The 18,760-nt window shown below is 45.5% G+C and overlaps 1 protein-coding gene across 2 annotated transcripts in view; it reads right to left on the bottom strand.

Annotated features, from left to right (window-relative positions):
* The window catches only part of Zfat (zinc finger and AT-hook domain containing), a 171,155-nt gene extending 164,881 nt beyond the window's left edge, over positions 1–6,274 (bottom strand). For both annotated transcript variants that reach the window (XM_075960878.1, XM_075960877.1), the window contains exon 1: positions 6,017–6,274. In XM_075960878.1, the coding sequence (XP_075816993.1) occupies positions 6,017–6,035 (19 nt within the window). In that variant the 5' untranslated portion in view covers positions 6,036–6,274. The remainder of the gene's footprint in view (positions 1–6,016) is intronic.
* Positions 6,275–18,760: the final 12,486 nt, after the last annotated feature.

Genomic DNA, 18,760 nt, shown 5'->3' with positions numbered 1-18,760 from the left:
GGATATCATGAGGGTATGACTTCAGAATTTGGGTCTAAGGATATGATGCTTTGGAGAGAGTCTTCTTTTGTTTTCACAGAGGACCAGACCCTTTGGATTTCTTCTATCCCGATTTGGTATGATGGACCACGTCCTCCTGAAGGGTTGCTGTGAACATCTTCAGAAAATTGCTTTGCTCAACTGCCAACTGAGATGAAACTAGCACACAGGTTATACCATGAAAGACCTAATTAACGACGCCCCCATTCAGCAGGAAGCAGTTTGGAGAGAAAAAACTGCGCCCATGTTCCCAAATATGGTTTATAAATGTTCTTTTACATTTAAAGGGGGAAATGATATAGACATGAATAATTTGCATTAGTATAGATTTTGCTTTATTGATAGAGATTTACGGTCAATTCTGTTATATGTATAAATGTTTCTGATGTAACTTTTACTTGATAACTGTTTTGTTATATGTAATTTTGCTATGTTAAAGTTAAAGCCTTCCTTTTTTTGTTTAAACAGAAAAAGGGGAAGTGATGTGGGAGTGTCATATATCAATCTGTTGATTTCATTGGCTAAGCAATAAAGGAACTGCCTCGGCCCATTTCATTGGTTAGAAGATAGGTGGGAGGAGTAGACAGAACAGAATGCCAGGAGGAAGAGGAAGTGAGGTCAGACTCGACAGCTCTCCTCTCCAGAGCAGACGCCTTCAGAGAGACGCCATTCTACCTGCTCCAGGGAAGACGCACGCTATGAAGCTCTGACCCAGGATGGACTTAGGCTAGAATCTTCCCGGTAAGACCGGTGCTACACAGATGATAAGAAATGGGCTAGTCCAGGAGCGAGAGTTAGCCTAGAAGAGGCTAGGTAGAAATGGGCCAGAGCAGTGTTTAAATGAATACAGTGTCTGTGTAATTATTTCGGGTAAAGCTAGCCGGGCAGGGCAGGCGGCTGGGGTGTTTGTGGACGCAGCCCCGCCGCCGCTCCATATTACTACAAGAAGCCACAGGTCAAAAATCATTTAACATGGCATTCTAGCCCAGAGTGTATGAATACTCAATACAGCTTTGTTCATAGTGATTAAAACCTGGAAACATGCACTTGGCAGCATGCTTTAACCCCAGCACTGAGAGGGCAGAAGCAGAAGGATTCCTATGAGTTCAAGGCTAGCCTGGTCTACATAGTGGGTTCCAGGCCAGCAAACCTACACAGTGAGACCTTTTTCAAAAAACGAAAACAAGCAGACAAAAGAACTCAAACGTGGAAACATGAGAACAGCCCAGGTATTTATTAAGAGAGAAACATACAAGCAAACCGTGGTGGTTTCCAGACACTAGAATACCATGAAGCAATAAAAATAAATAAATAATAAATAATAACAAAAAAACTAGATTTCTGAAACTTTATGCTGTTTTTTAGAGAGAGAGAGAGAGAGAGAGAGAGAGAGAGAGAGAAAAGAATTATGTGACATCCTACAAAAGACAAATGTAGCCAGGCGATGGTGGCGCACGCCTTTAATCCCAGCACTCGGGAGGCAGAGGCAGGCGGATCTCTGTGAGTTCGAGACCAGCCTGGTCTACAGAGCTAGTTCCAGGACAGGCTCCAAAGCCACAGAGAAACCCTGTCTCAAAAAAACCAAAAAAAAAAAAAAGACAAATGTAATTTATGAAGACAAAGTTGGGGGATTTGGGGGTTGAAGGATAAAGACTGGGTGTGAAGGGGCAAAAGAGAACTTGTCTGGGGTAACTTTTAAAAAGCTTATGTATCATAGGGCTGAGGTATACCTGAGTACTGACTATACAAAAGAGCCGCGTGCTTCTGTGTATTAAATCACAACCACAAAATGCCTCCTGCAAGGCACCAAAGAGCCCTTTCCAGGTCGGCAGGTCAGCAGACATTGTTCTCCTGGTTCTCAAGGTTTTCATGCCAAACTCCCAACAGTACCCACTCCTCAATCTCTGTATCACAGGTCTTCAGTCCTAAATGCCCCTGTTCCAATCCCAATGCACAGAACACATCTGCTGTGATGTGAACAAAACTTCTCAAAAGAACTTGTACTGGCTATAAATGAAAGAAGAGACTGGCTGATTAGAATTTCAGCACTGCCAGATTGGAATGTTGCAGGTCCAGAAACTAATTACCTTACCTTGGGCTAAGTTCTGGCCCCGCCTTCCTTGACCCCCTACACACACACACACACACACACACACACACACACACACACACACACCTCTGTCAGAACTAGTATCTGTGACCTTTTAGAATCTATTGACTTAGCAGGCAATCCAAAAGCTCAGAATGTCAACAGATAGCTTTTGAGCCTATAGAAAAGACTCTCTCTTCTTGATAACCCGCCTCTCTGATGTACGCACCACGTAGTCTAAACTTACTTTGATATATGACGTTCTCTGTTCTGCAAAACTATAAAAACTTCATGAAACTCCTTCCGCATTGGAACATGGAATTTGGAGCTACCAAATTCTGTACTCCCGGGCCAGGGTCATTCAAAATAACTCCAGAATAACTATCTCTTATTCCTTTAAAGATGAGAGCTTTGGCTTCTGTGTCACACCTGTCTTGGCACCCATCCTTCCCTTTCTGGTGGGTACCTACCTATTCCCTCTGCAAGAACCAACTCCAGTACCCATGCTTCAAGAAGCCCTCCCAGAATCCCTCCATGGAGCCTACTGACATTGTCAATATTCAGGAATCACATCCATCAAGGCTCCTTACACCTTTCCCTAAAGGAAGTGCTTTTTCACTGCTAGGTCTATGTGACACCCTCAAGAGGGAGGAGCCCGGCCACAGCTGAGAAAACATCTGAGGGCTAGGGATCCGCTGCTAAAGAGAAAAGACAGCCATGAGAAATGGTGGCAGCTCATCAAGGCCCATTGGCAGCAGTGAAGCAATATGGACACCAACAATCTGACCAGCTGGAGACCTCAAGAAAATGGGGCCCACGTGGTTGCAGACACCACAAGCTCCCTATGCTCCTTGGCTCCAGGTCCTTCCCCTCACTGTGGGGCAATGCTACCTTCCTACCCAGAGGGCCGGCAGCTCTGTCCACCATCCTCTGAAGTCAAGTCCCCACCTACTCATTTAGCCTCTGTCCAGACAGGTTGGAACACAAAGGCCAGAGTGTTGTAATGCCAGTTGTCTTCACAGAGCTAAAGGAATGAGAATACTCTAGACCAATGGGCAAGGATTCATCTGCATGTCACGTTCGTTGAACAACTAGTAAAGACAGCCCAAGTCAAGTCCACTGAGGCGTCCGTCAGCACGTGAATGAAGACAAGGTGTAATGAGCACATACAATGACGTGACTCTGCCTTCAAAAGGAGAGGAAACGTGGGACTGAAACAAGGACCTCACGGATGTATAGTGAACAGAGTGTGGTTTCCAGAAGCTGCAGGCATATGGGAGGCGGGGCATGAGCCAAGGGTGCAAAGCCTCTATTAGCAGGAGTAAATATGCTTTCGCTGTGTGATTTGCTACTTATCACAGGAACTAGCAGAAGCAATGTGTTTTTCACTTCAAAATCACTAAAAGAATACATTTTAAATGTTCTCATCTCGAGAAATGATCGACATTTGAGGTGACAGACTGGACTAAGTATGCACAGCTGTAATTGTCAACTTAGATTTTTTTAAGATTTTAAAATGAACAAAGACAAGTCCGCTACTCAACTTTAAGGCCCTGTTGTACATTAATATGCCAAACATTATCTTTTCATAAGCAAATTAATTAGTCTTTATATCTTATGTTCTTTTTTTAAAAAGCCAACTTCGAATCTACGATAGATTACTAGTATGTTCACTTTTCTTCACTCAAAAATTGCTTTTTTCGCTGGGCGGTGGTGGCACACGCCTTTAATCCCAGCAGAGGCCAGCGGATCTCTGTGAGTTCAAGGCCAGCCTGGTCTACAAGAGCTAGTTCCAGGACAGGAACCAAAAAGCTACGGAGAAACCCTGTCTTGAAAATCCCCCCCCCCAAAAAAATGCTTTTTTTATTTTTTAGAAAAAAAATTCATAATAGTGCTTGGCGTGGTAGTGCATGCCTTCTGTCTCAAAAGAAAATCATAATCAAAATTTACCCCACCTTTCCATTCACAAACACTTCCCAAAACACGTGGATGGTGACAGTGTGTTGTTAATGAATGCCATCTGGAGTGCCACCAACATGCACAAAGTAGAGGCACAACATGTGGCCCTGCACAAGTACAATTCAATGGCTGGGACCTCCACCCTCGGTAAGCTAAGGAGCAGATCTCCTCAGCAAGGCCTGAGCTCTTACAAGCACTGTACTTACAGGTGACAGCCCCTGGAAGAAATACCTGCCCTTGGAAAGTTACACACGGAAAGCTGAACAGCATAAACAGGTGACAAGGGGCAAACATTACTCTAGGCTAAATCCTCCTCAATTAAACTGGCCCATCATGATACAGAGGTTTTCAGAGGCAGCACACATAAAACACCCATGAAGAGGAAACGCAATTAGGAGAACCTGTTTAAGATACCAGATTCTGATGGGGCCTGGCCAGAGCAGCCACTAAATTCTACTTAGGGACAGCTATGTCAATTACAAGGTGTGAGGAGGAAACAGAAACCTTTGCACCAGTAGAAACAAATGAGAGGCCATGAAAAGGAGACCAAGATAGAAAGCAGCTCTAACTGGGCCAATGACCACTGCACTGTTTGCCACCCAAAGTTGCCTTCCATCCCCTCATCTAGGGCTCGGCCTCTCCTAAGCTAAGGGACACCAAACGGGAACTTTCCCAGAAAAGAGCTGCCCACGAGTTGACAGAAGTACAGTTTGTTCAAACTATGTCCGTCCTTGGTCTTATAACACATGCTCAGGGCTTGTTTTGTGTCTCTTTGACCTGTGTCCACTCTGCAGCACCAACAGACACTATTCTAGATGCTTCCACAGACAAAGTGACCGATTCTGAAGATAAGACAGGAAACAGGCAGTAGGGGAGGGTAAGCACAGGGGACTTGGTTTTTGTTTCTTAGGGACACGGGCTCCAGCAGCAAACCTGACAGGCAGGAGTAACCAGACAGCTCCTACACTCTGTTCTTCAATATACTATGGCCCCCACTAAAAGCCTGTCAGAGTTCCAGGGGACGGTGGCAAAGGCCAAGAAAGCATACAATTTACATTCTATCCCAAGCTGAAGATGTCTGATATCTTTAAGCCTCAGCTGCTAAGAATCTGACCTCCCTCAACTTTTCTGTTCTTCAGAAATGACCAGCAATTAAGAGCAACCAGGAGAACTTAGCAGCGACCCCTGGAAGTCAGAGTCCAAGAGTCGAAATTGGTGTCAATCACACGCCAGGGACCCCGAAGCTCAAGATTAGGGGTTAAGTGAGAAGTCCACCCTTCCAATCAGTCCACCCAAAAAAGCTGCTTCTGGCTAGAATGCCAGAGGACTGACTTCATGGAGGGTGTTGACGGGGAGCCACTTCATTTAAGAGCATGGGGGCAATGTACTGCAGAGCTGGACCAAAGACAGAAGGTAAATTATTCTTGCGTGGGGCAGGATCATCCATGGTAACGCCAATCTCCTTCATTTACTGCTTCAAAGGTCACTAGGAAACTTCCTTTGAGAAGGCTGCCCTTCAAAACGTCCCGGCTAAGAACACAGAGTCGATAAGAAGGAATCTACGAAGCTCACGCAGCCAAACAGCTGGAGGCAACGGGATTCGAACACCGCTCCAACTAGGCGTCTGCCGCTTGGGCGAGCGCCTTAGCACCGCCCCACTGCCCTGGAGACGGCCCGCACGCGCTCTCCCTGCACTCCCCTCACTTGCCCTCCACTAGTTCCCTCTTTTTCTTTCCTCTGCGGCAGGATAAAGCCAGCGACTGAACGTGGGCCGCAGAGCACTGCGACGTCCGCGCTCCGCCCGTCCGCGGATCCCTCCGCCGCCCCGAGCCTGCGCGCGGCCTCCCCACAGCACACCACGAGTGGTTTCCCGCGCCGCGCCGCGCCCCACCCCCACCCCGTCGCGCTCCAACCCCCATCCCGGCTCACCTGCCGCCGGCGTCTCCATGGCAACGCCCCCACGGCGGAGGGAAAAAAAGCCTCGGGCTCTCCCCGGCTCCCTCCCGGGACAAGCGAGAAGGCCGGACACCCTGAGGAAACTTCGCTCTTTATTTTTTAATTTTTTTAGGGAAAGAGCCGGAGAGGTTATGGCGAATCTGCGGCATCCAACATGGCGGATGGAGTCTTCGACCTCCTCCCCGACGGGGATCCGACGCCTGCGTAGCGACGTCCGCCACGGGTACCGCCCTCGGCACCCAAGGCGCACTGCGCACGCTCGCGGCTGGCGGAGGCGCCCGCGTCCGCTCCCGGCGGCCCCCGCGGTGTTTTGAGCCACGCCCGGGAAGGGACGCGGTGATCCCGGAACGTGGGCGCGGGTGTTTGGGAACGTCCTGAATCCGCCACCGTGGGGCGACGGCCGCCGGGGACGAGCGGGCAGGCTGGTGCGCTTTTTCGCGCGCTAGCTTTGCCTGGGCTCAGTTCCCTAACTTGCACGTGGGGTTGGCTGCAGCTTGCAGCCGCGAGGTCGTCCCCGAGACGCCCTGCCTAGGTGTGGGTGGCACCGGTTGGCTGGGCGTGCCGTCTCACGTGAGGGTGCGGCTCCCCGCCAGATCTCCGGAAGAGCCCGGTTGGACGTGTGCGGGCCTGGCAACATCGTTTCCTTAGCCGCTTAGTGACCGCCTTTCCATTTTTTCGTATTAAGAGATTAGACCCCCTTCCCCGCCCCCTCTGCAAGCTGTAGGAAGTGTCTGTCCCAAATAACTTTAGTAGAATCTGTTGCTACTAACGTCGAAGTCGCTTATCTCTATCTTGGTCACCCCTTTAGCATTCCAAACTGGGAAATGAGTTTAAATTGGCGAGTAAACATGTATATAATAGTAACAGTCTCAGTTGTGCTAGCAAAGCTGGCTTTTTAGATATAATTTAACTTTAAGCATTGTAAAGAAAATGCCACACATAGAGAAGGCAAAAATATTAATTTAAAAAAATCAAAAGCGGGAAGGAAATGACTGGAGGCTGAGAAACTCTGACTTTTTACAGTGCCCCTGAAATATTGTTGTTTTCAGGAATAACCCTTCCGTGCTATTGAACTTGAAATATTCACCAGACAGCCTTAGGCTCCTGCTTGTGCCCTCAGAGGTCCGGGTCTTGTGTTGCTTACTCCCTCCCCACATCCAGGTTCCTCTGTCTCTACCTGTTTGCACTGCCCTCTCTGCCAATGAATTTGCTGAGCAGAGAGAGTGGTGTAGCAAAGGCTCCTGGGTCTTTTAAATCCGTGTCTTTCCACCACAGGTTGCATTTGTAATACTGTTGAATGGACTCATTCTTTTTGTTCATCGCTTTTTTTTTAACCATTGAAGTGCTTTTGAGTACTGAGCGTTAGGATGGCTGGTACATGTTCTGTTCTTTCTTCTGTTAAGTACGTGTTCCAAAACATCTGTCTCCTTTATATCCTTGGACAGGTAAGAAAAGGACAGGTGTTCAGGAGGGTTATGTAGCATTCTGAGATCACACAGCCAGCCTATGATGTGTGTGGACCCACCTCTCCATGCCCCTTGGTTTTCACACTTTACCACGTGACCTTCCAGAACGTGCTAGTTTACCCAATAGACACATTATGAGGAGGATCATGAAGTAGTTGCTTCACCCCTACTAAATTCTTCCTCCCAGGAGTCTGGGAGATGGGGGAGACAGCAACGTCTTCATTTGAGAATGAATTGTCCAAATGTTGCACGTGTGTGCTTTCCTTTTTAGAACTACAAATATTTCCAATAACTTCCGTGAGGAATCAATTTCTGTCTAAAATGGGAGTTGTTCTGGTTGATGCTGACAATATCAGTTTTCTGCTGGGCTGCCTTTCTTAAAGCAGCATTGAAATGTTATTTATGGATTAGCAGGTGGTTTGATTGCTCCTGAATGTAGTGACCAAAACAAGTTTGGAAATGAAGCAATTTAAAATAAATCTCAAAACTCAATTACTTCAGAAGATGAAAGCCAAATTTTAAAAGGAAACCGGACTGCTGATGATGGTCTTTGGGGTTTGGCTCTGATTTTCTCCATTATTCCTTCCTTAAATCTACTTGTCTTTCAGAAAAGACTTACTAGACATCTGTTCTCTAGAACTGGGTTGGCCGTAGGCAGCCAGAAATTAATAAGGGAAAGTAGGGATCCCAGTTTGGGGAGTGGAGACATGAACCAACAGCTGGTTCCCGGCCTTCCTGCATGATTTACACATTTTATTGGGGGGGGGGAGCTTATGTGTGCACACTAAAGCCAGAGGCTGGTTTTAGGTCTCTTCCGGTTTGACTGTCCACCTGTTTTGGAGATAGGGTCTCTTGCTGAACCGGAAGCTCATTGTTTGGCTAGACTGGCTGGGCCAGTGAACCCCTAGGATCCTCCTGTCTCTCTGCACTAAGATTGCAAGCCCATCCCACACCTAGCTTTTTAATGTGGGTATTGGGTGTAATGGATTAATTAAATTCTGCAGATCCCCAGCGGCTGCAGCAGCAAAAACACTGCAGGTCCCCAAGCGGCGACGACAGTGGGCAGCGGGACCCGAGAGCAGCCAGTCCCAGGCAGAGACGGCAAAGTTCCCTAAGTGGCTGCAGCAGACCATGAGGAGAGATAGATGGGCAGGCCACGAGATCACCCTGCAGGTCGGATGGTCCCTGGCAGGGAACCACACAGCAGGCAAGAGACAGACAGACAGGCACACCATGCAGAGTGAGGGTGGATATTTATTCAGTGGGTTATGGAAGGGAAGGGGGAAAAGGAGAAGAGCAGAGAGGCAGAGAGAGAGAAACAGCCCTGACTGACATTTTGGTCTTTGCCTTTCTAGATGCCTTCGATTAAGAGAGAAACAGTCATAGAATTACATGTAAATCACTGAGAAAGAATAGTGTCCTGCCTTACAAGTTAGCTCAGGAAGAAATTTGTGTCAAATCTATGGACATGAGATGGTATTTAGCTACATGGGAAATATAGTTGACTATTTGTGTCAAGTTAATAATTATATTAATAGCTGTTATATGTATTTGTATGAAAACACAGTTTATGAACGTAATTTTATAAGGCACTGATTGAAAGTTTTGATAAAGGATACATATGACCTTAATATATGGGTTTTGAGACACACAGCTATTAAAAGCCAAAGAGAGAAAGAAGAGTGTGGGAAGTAGAATGAGCAATTAAGAAAAGTGAGAGACCCTGCAAGAATGGGGGGTCCAATATTGGAAATAGACTCTTGGTCTGTTTTACTTCATCTAGGGTAATTTTTGTTTGTGTTTTATATTTATTTACTTAGAGGAGGGCTATACCATTTGTGTATGTGGAGGAAGAGTAGACCATTTGAGGACGTTTTCTCCTTCTACTGTGTGGGTTCTAGAACTCAAAGCTCAGATCATTAGGTTCACCAGCAAGCACCTTTACCAACTGAGGCGTCCCACCTGTTACTGGATTTTATAGAATAACAAAAACTGGACAGAGACTGAGGCATTCTCAAAGTGGTTAATTCTCTAAACTGTAATGGACTAACCTATGAAGGTCCCATATGCTCTCTATATGTCTCCTTGACCCAACCAGGCAGTTGATCACGTGCTGCTGTCAGTTAGGAGTAGTTGGAACCCTTCTCTGTCCACCTCTGATTCCATCTTTGACCTTGATTGTCTGCTAGCTGTTAGTCACTAGCCAGTGTTCCTGCCCTTCAATTTTGCAGTTGTCTCAAGTACTGTCAGTTATACTGAGCTCTCTTGTCTTTCATTTAAGCGGGCAGCTGTAGCTTTTCCATGACGGAGTTAGCTCTATCCCAGCTACTAGATCTATCCCAGTCTTTCCTGGCTGCCTCATCTTTAGCTCCTTGTGTATAGCATGGTCTGCAGTCTCTGCTGAAGTGAGGACAGGTTTGCTAGTAGCCATCCTTATCATTCAGTCTGTTAGAATTGGCTGTTTTAGAAACAAGGACATTTGAAAAGACAGCAGTGTCCCAGGTGTGTTTCTCAAGGGTTCGCAGTGGCCTGCTGTCACTGGCCCTGAGCCCTGTCCTTCCTCTATCTAGCTAGGTTATCTCTTATCAGGACAGGCCCTCTTACCTTCAGGGCTCCAAACTGTCCTTTTAACCCTTCATCTTCTTTTGTCCCCAACCTGTTCTCACTGCAACACGTGTGAGCATCATGGAGTTATCGCAATGGGCCCTTTGCCTTCGCTCCGTACAGAGAGCAACTCCTGTCTCAAGAGCATTGGGAGAACTTGTCCCTGGATCTTGTTGACGTAGTGATTGAACTTGGTCTGAAGCAGAACTAATCAGCAAACACAAGCTTCTATTTAAATCACATTGGAACTGGGTGGAGTAGCACAAGCCTAGAATTCCAACTACTCAGGAGGCTGAGGTAATGGTACCAAATGTTCACAGCTATCCTGGGCAATGAAGCAAAACATTGTCTCGAAAGAAGTAAGGGAGGGAGAGTAGCTGGGTCTATAATTCAGTGGTCTAGCATTATCCTGGTAAGTACCAGACCCAGGATTCAATCTCCAATTCAAGAAAGCAGGAGTCACCTTGAAGGACTCTTCTAAGAATCTATCAGCCAGTGTCCCAGAGGCTGTGAATTTAATTCACCTGGGAAGAAGATAATCCTCTTTGGGGTCTAATAAGTGCACTTCTGGAAAAGTACAAAAATGAGTTTTGCAGAGATAAAGGAGCAGGCCAGATGAACAGCAGTGCTTCTTACAGACTTAGGTATGCACGGGAGAAAGACGAGTTTTCTTAACTTGCCCAAAGCCTGGAGGAGCAGGTTACATTCGACTTGGTCGAAATAGGATCCTTTGACTGTAAATATTTAAGACTATGTGATCTATGAAGTTTTAACTTTTGTCTCATCAGTTATGTTTAATTAAGGGAATATGACACCACTTATAGTTGTAAATTTATTTTTGGAGCAAGTGGGCCATGGAAAGATATGAGGGTGGGGAAGGTAATGTCCTGGATCCCAGCAATGAGGAAGGAATTAGGAAACTTCCCAGAGCCTGCAGGGATGCCAGGCCCATAGCAAAAACCAGGTAAACACTCTCTGAAGAAAGGGACGGGAATGATTTATTTCAAGAGTGAAGCCAGTAGATAAGGAAATAAGGAAAGGGGGAAGGCAGCATGATTGGACAGTTATTTTGTAATGTGCAAATAGCACTGCTTTAAGTGTCAGAGTAGAGAGCAGATGGGGGGACTTTATTGTTTAATATCTGGGCGTGTTGAATGAGCAATTCATACCCCCGTGGACATGACCATGCAGCTATTGGAAAGATTTAGATGACCCACGTGGAGATGAGTCGCCAATCCACCTCTCAAGGGCATGTGTTAAAAATCACTCTGAATGAATAGAAAGTTCCTTAAATTCTTATTCCAAGCACCGCTCAGCTCATTCAGATTTATGTAAATAAGCGAAAGCCGCAAGTTCGACACCTTGATTGGGATTTGTTTGCCTCCCCTGTGTTGCCCTCGCTTCCTTAAGCAATAAGACTGTCAGTCACATGGCCAGGTAAGTCTACTCTTAGGCCCACACCGACCACCTCAAGTCTCTAGGAATCTCTTTAAGAAAGCTACAGAGAGATTGCTGTTGCCTCCTGATACAGTTTCAGCCAGGGCTGTTGAAGCACAAGTCTGCTCCAGCTTCTACCTGGGAACTCCTGGTTATTCTGCAGCCATTTCTACCCGACCAGAGCAGGAGCTCTTACCCAAAGGCCAACTGGGGCTGGGGCTAGAGGCAAGTTGTCCAAGGTCTTCTGAGAAGTTCACTGGGAGACACTACTGTGCTTCCTTCCCGGGTGTTGCAATAAAAGCTATAATCTCTCAGGTGGTCATTTTTTATTACCATCTTTCAGCCAAACTGGTGACACACAAAAAACGTAGCAGATTGGTAATAAAAGCAACAGCTGAGCAGCAGGCAGGCCGAGCAGCAGACATGGCAAACCATTCGATACATTGGCAGGCAGAGAAGTTGAACAGGTCAAGTGACCAGGGCAGGGAGAAGTACAGTTAGGGAAATGAGCATAGAAAGTGAGGGCTGGGACCAAAGCAGGATAAAAAGCTATAATGAGCCAGAGGAGAGAAATCGCAGGCCCTAGTCTTAAGGAGAGTACCAAATTGCTGAGAGGTCTTTAGATCCAGTGATAAGATATCAGCCCTGTCCAAGAGCTATAAAACCGACCAGTGGTAAGGAAGGGCTGAGAAGTACTGGCCTCCTGGGCCTATATAATAGTTAGAACACTGGCTGGTGTCAAGGGCTGAGGAGTGCTAGTTCCCAAGGCTTACACAAGAGCTGTAAGACCTGTACAACCAAACAGTTCTGAGGCCAGAGACCTGTCACACTAGAGAGTACCTTCTAGAGCTGCTTAGACCTGCCTCCTGCTGCAAAACATGGAAGGAAACCAAAGTCTGCCCATGAGCTTATTGCCTACCCACCATTCCTATTTAAGTAAAGCAAAAGAACCCAAACTAGCAAGTTGTTAACAGATATAGGACATGTGCCAGACTCCAGACATAAATGGAAAATCAGGGCAAAAGAAATCATGTGAAACGCTCTGCTATTGGTGAACTGTGTTTATAGGAAGCCCATGAATGTGTGTTCTAGGTGCCCAAGGAATCTGGAAATTCTAGGGGCAGCAGAGGTCTTCTAGAAGACTCGGAGTCAACTACTCCATTCTACTTAATTTACTTGTGCAACTCTCACACCACATAGAGCATGTGGAGCACTGGAGCCCACTACTGTGTGAAGGAGCCTTGTTACTGCCAAAGTGGGGAGACATGACATGGAATAAAATGTCCAATCATGGTCATAAAAGCCAATGACATGAGCTGTCCTTCTGTATATGTGTTACATTTATTGGTTAATGAATGAATCTGTTTTGGCCAATGGCTTAGCAGAGTAAAGCTAGGCGAGAAATCTAAAAGATACTGAGAGAGTACGAAGAGTTGAGAAGATGCCATGTAACCGCTGAAGGAGTAACATGCCCCACCAGCAAGCTACAGCCTCGTGGCAATACACAGATAATAAAAATGGGTTAATTTGTTAGAGCTAGCCTGTAAGAAGGCTAAGATATTGGCCAAACAATTGTAACTGATAATAAGCCTCAGAGTAGTTATTTCATAAGCAGCTGCGGGAACTAGAGAGCAGAATCCAGTGGGTGGAGAGAAACCAGTCCAGTGGGACCAGGCAAGATGGAGAAAGGTTGTTGTAGAGGCTTCTTGTTTGTTGCCGGCTGCTCAGCCCTGAAATAATCACACAGAAACTGTACTGATTAAATCACTGCTTGGCCTATTCACTCTAGCTTCTTCTTAGCTAACTCTTACATCTTAATTTAACCCATTTCTATTAATCTGTGTATCGCCACGTGGCTGTGGCTTACTGGGTAAAGTTCTGTCCAGTGTCTGTCTCTAGTGGGGCTACATGGCTTCTCTTCACTCCACCTTCTTTCTTCTAGCATTCAGTATAGTTTTCCCCACCTAGTTCTACTCAGCCGTATCAACAGGCCAAGGCAGTTTCTTTATTCATTAACCAATAAAAGCAACACATAGACAGAAGGACCTCCCACAGAAAAAGTATTCCATCTACAAACCATGTTCCTGGGGTTTTCTACATTGTTTGACATCTAACAGCCTTCACACTGCTGTGAGGTAAGGACACACAAAGAGTTTCCATGATGGTAACAGGTGACAGTAAATTCCTCTCTACCAGAATGCAAGACTCGGGAAAATAATCCCTAGGCATTTTTCCATCCCCCATATCATCTAATTGTCTGGAGAATGACCTCAAAGAAAGCTTGGTGGAGAAAGGGTATTCTCTTGTCACATGCCAAATGACCATCCTGCCCAGCCTCCACAGATGCAAGGTGTGGGGGAAGAGAGACATTATCAAAACAATTTTCACACATTCCTTTCTAGCAAAGGAACTTACTGGGTAATTGGAGAGGCTGACAGACGTCAGAAGACATAAGTGTTCAATTCCACTTGGTTGTTTATCGGACACACACATATACACAGGCTTCCTCTCAAACCAGACAACTTGTATTTACCTGGCAACTCATCATCTCTCAAATATACCAGACCCTCTTATACCTGAATATTTCCCCACCACTTTTATATTTGACATGCTCCTTCACCATCCTTAGAACCTTAGACCAAGTGACCTGCGCTCAGAAATTCTGGCTTCCCAGGCAATTTAAAGACTCTCACATCCCTTTTATGATTCTTACACCTGTGCCACACCTGTTAACAGGTCTCCCTTCCTGCTCAACAGGAGGCTTCGTGTACCCGCATCAGAACCAGCTTCCTTCTCTGTGGTCTCTCCCCAGATGATCTGAATGTGACAGTTCAAGAAGCTGCCAGACAACTGCCACCTTAGTGTAAGGAAGAAAGACAACCATTGTTCTGGTAACTGAATAAAATAACTTCTGGGAGATACTCATTATGAAATGGGAGCCAGCTTGTTCATTCATGCCTTTAGCATTTACAGAAGGAGGTCTGTCATGTGTCAAAACCATTTTAAGGATACAGGCCACAAGATCTGTATTTTTTTTTTCACTAACCTATGTGCTCCAAAGAAAATGAAGCAGGAAACAGATGATACCTCAAACTAGGCAATCTAGGCAGAAGTTAGTAAAGAAATTGAGCAAAGATATATTTGGGGTTTAAAGAAGAAGAAAGGAAGTAGTATAGTACTCACCTGCTTCTTCCCTATCTCTAGGCCTGTAGGGAAGGAACTATGTCCTGGGATACAGAGCCTGGAGAGGAACATGCCACCAGCCCTTATACTTAGCTAGGGAACAAATGTCCAGGTATTAAAGTCTTTCTGGATCCTTGACCTCCTTCCAAAGCCTCCCTATGAGTTGAGGCCAATCTGTACACATGTCTTGACTGCCCTGCATTGCACTGAGAGGAACGTGGGCATGGAGCTGCCCTTTGGGATCAACTATTTCCTATGCTTCACACATAAGGGACAGTCCCAACAAAAGCACATTTCAACCTGGGACAGAAGTAGACAAGGCCTGTCATCAGAAGCACTTATGCCTCCAGGTCCTAACTTGGAGATAAATGCTGTTAACGGCTGAAAGAATGATGTGTGTGAGTGAGTCCATTGGGTGCCAATTTGTTGTAGGAGGCCACTTGTTTGTTTCCTGGCTGTCAAGACTCCCAAAATAACCACACAGAAAATGTATTAATTAAATCACTGCTTGGCCCATTAGCTCTAGCTTCTTATTGGCTAACTCTTACATCTTAATGTGAGAAACCTTAAGAGAGAAGTGTCCATGGAAATCGCATTCATCACCAAGTGTTTAAAACCATTTGACAGAGAAGAAGGATCCACTTTGTCTTTTCACCATACCACACAGATGTCCCAGTGGATTTAAGGGCTTTAGCCATTTGTTACATGACTTCATTTACATCCTGGGAGTTATGGGATTGCTTTCAGCACATCTTGGTTGGTACAGAATTTTCTTTAAGTTGGCATAAGCAATCGCATGCCACCATCAACAATACAAGAGCTCAGGGGAGTAAGAGAAGTAACTTTAGTGTGTTCATTCTCCTCAGCTGCCGCATCTCCCACCTGCCCCTAGAGCATGGTGGCAGCCCTCCTGCTAATTCCTGGGCAGCCATCTGGAGGCAGGGAGCTGGAATGTGTTAGTCACTTTCCCCAGTACTGTTGCAGAACACATAACAAAAGCAACCTAGGAAGGACTGACTTTGGCTGATGGACTGAGTGCATCTAGCCAGTGTCAGTAGAGAAGGCGTGGTGACAGGTGGTTGCATGACAGCAGGAGTGAGCAGCTGGGGTCCTCGACAACGCCTTCCTCAATGAAGCAGGAAGCAGAGACTAGAATGCCAGCACAGCTTTCCTCCTGTAAGCATTTGTTCAGGGCATATGCTCAGCTCATAGGATCCTGCCACTCATATTCATAATTGTGGATCTATCTAGAAGCGCCCTCACAGGTGTATCCAGATTGTATCTCCCAGTGATTCTAAATTCAGTCATAACTTAGAGTAAGATTAATTATTACATCCAATCTCCAGTCATGACAGCAAAAGGACACCAAGAAGTCATCTAAGCTCCCCAGTTAAACTTCTGCTCTCCTGGTAACTCATGACCACAAGCTTCTCAGGACGTGACTCACATTCCCCAGGGCACGCTCCTACCCAGCTCTGATCAGATCTGTAGCTATTCATTAAAAGGTTACCATGCTCTCTGCTGGAGAAAAGTCTCCCATTTGTTACTACCTGCTCGCCTCTGTCTAGCTCATTTTAATCTCATCCTCCATGCATGTGTATGGTGTTTGCCTACTCAGAGAAGATTTACTGACCTAACCAGGCGAATAAAGGCTAAAATCCTGAATCTTTCCTGGGCATGCTTTGCTGAATATCACCTACCTGTTTAATGACTTTCTCCCTAGAATTGTAAACTTTCCCAGGGCACAGGTTCCAGTGACTGACAAAGAATGATTTTAAAGGAATCAAATCATGAGCCAGAAGCTAAAGGATGTAGGTAAGCTTGGCCCTTCTGATACACTAAGAAAACTGCATACCACTGCCAGGTTGGTATTTGTCCCTACATCCTGCGTGACCAGGAAAGGCCTCCTTTTAGTTTTCTGCAGTGAGTGAGGCAAGGCCTAGTGTTGAGAAGAGCAGAAGCCTAAAACTCAGGAATTACTATATGGCTGTTATTTATGCATTTTTGCAATTCCTTTACTTAATTAATGACATTACTTAATTCATTAATTTCATTCATTCCATTAGCCAATCATTCCATTAATGCTAGCCTTTCCTTTGAGACAGATGATGTGCCCTTTTCTCATGGTGTCTGAGATGGCATTCACTAAACAAGCACAGAGAGCTTCGGCTAATGAGGGGGCACATTGATTTAAAAAAAAAAGATAGTGTTTCTAGAGTATTTGTGGGAGATAAAGGGAAATGATTCTTTGGAATGAGTGGTCTGGAAGAATCTCCTCATGGAGGTGATAATCAGGCTGAAGCATGAATGATGAGAAAGAAACAGCCAGGTGAAATTAGCCCACACGGAAGAAATGGTTGGTGCAAAAGTTCTGGGGCCAGAAGGAAGCTTCTGTGCTTGAGAAGCAGAAGAAGGCAGAGGGAAGTCAAGTATAGGGCATATAGCTGGTAATTGGTCATTAGTGTTGAGCCCAGGAAGCATGGACCCCAAATTTTTGCTTCTAACTATTCTGCCTTATTAATCAGCTTTTTGTTTTGTTTGTGTATGTGGGTGTGGGTTGTGGTGTGAACGTTTGTAAGGGTGTGAGTGCAGATGTGTGCATCCACATATGGATTTTTTTTAATTTATTTATTTATTAAGGATTTCTGCCTCCTCCCCGCAACCGCTTCCCATTTCCCTCCCCCTCCCCCGATCAAGTCTCCCTCCCTCATCTGCTCAAAGAGCAATCAGGGTTCCCTGACCTGTGGGAAGCCCAAGGACTGCCCACCTCTATCCAGGTGCTTCACAAATAAACAGAAGAAATGTGAAAAAAAAAAGAAGGCACGCTCTGCAAGCGGTGGAAGGATGGGCCCTACCACCCTTTGTTCTTTCTCCTCTCTGTGTCTCTCTGTGTTATCAGATAACTTTGCTCCTCTTCTATTATGAGAATGTCCTCTTTTGGACTCTACCAACCTGAAATATAAAACCCAAATTTCCAAAAACTACAAAGAAAATTGTTCTTTTGTAAGTTCTACTTATCTTTGTTAGAAACACGAGCCAACCTTGCAACTATATACTAAACCTATCAATGATCTCAAAGGTCAGCCATCTCTTTTTTTGTAGGGATAAGAATGAGCCAGGTGGTGTAAATATTTTCCATTTTATTGGCCACTAAGTGCCTGCTGAAAGTACTCTACTCTTCCCTGTGGAAGCAGTCAAAGGTAACTGGTGAATGAATGGATTGTGTCTGTGTCCCAATAAAACTTTATTTACAAAACCAGGCAGCAAGTTGGATTTGTCCCCTAGACTGTAATTTGTCAATTCATAATCAACTTCTAATGATTATTATTTTAAAAGATTTAATTTTGTCAATGTAGTACTCACCAGGGTCAAGGAAAAGAGGGCATTTGGGGAGTACCCTGATGATCTGGGATTGAGCAGAGTACTGAGCCAGGCATTGTCATGAGGGAGACCCTAAAGAGAACTTCATTGATTACTTGTGATACTATTCTATTTGAGATGTTTTTCAGACTATAGTATAATCACTGTTTTGTTTGTTAAGACAGAGTCTCAAGAAATAGTCTGCTCTGGCCTGGAACTCACTGTGTAGCCCATCTGGATTCAACCTTGCAGCATCTTTCCTGCCTCTACCTCCCAATTTCTTTGGACCACCATAGACAGCTCAGTTATTTAAATTATAACATCATTTTTCTACTGCCAAGCCAAAGCCGTTTTTACCCTTTGTAGTGGACTGGTAGCCATCTACTGTCATTAAGTAGCCATACCATGTAGCATGAAAAAGAGAACAAACCTCAGATGGCAGTATGCAAAACTTGTATAAGCCAGCAGGTGTCGGCATGGGCATGCAAGCCTTTCCTGAAAGTCTGCAAGATCCTGCTTTTATCTCCTGTGATGGTCATTCTTGATTGTCAGTTTGATTGACTCAGTAAGCACTTAGGAAACTGCTGGAGAGGTGGCTCTGCAGTTAAACCCCCAGGTGTTCTTCCAGACGACCCAATTCTATTCCTAGAAACATGGTAGCTCACCA

This window comes from Microtus pennsylvanicus, chromosome 2 (assembly GCF_037038515.1).
Source record: "Microtus pennsylvanicus isolate mMicPen1 chromosome 2, mMicPen1.hap1, whole genome shotgun sequence".
NCBI classification, from domain to species: Eukaryota; Metazoa; Chordata; class Mammalia; order Rodentia; family Cricetidae; genus Microtus; species Microtus pennsylvanicus.
This window is presented reverse-complemented; position numbering and strand designations above follow the sequence as displayed.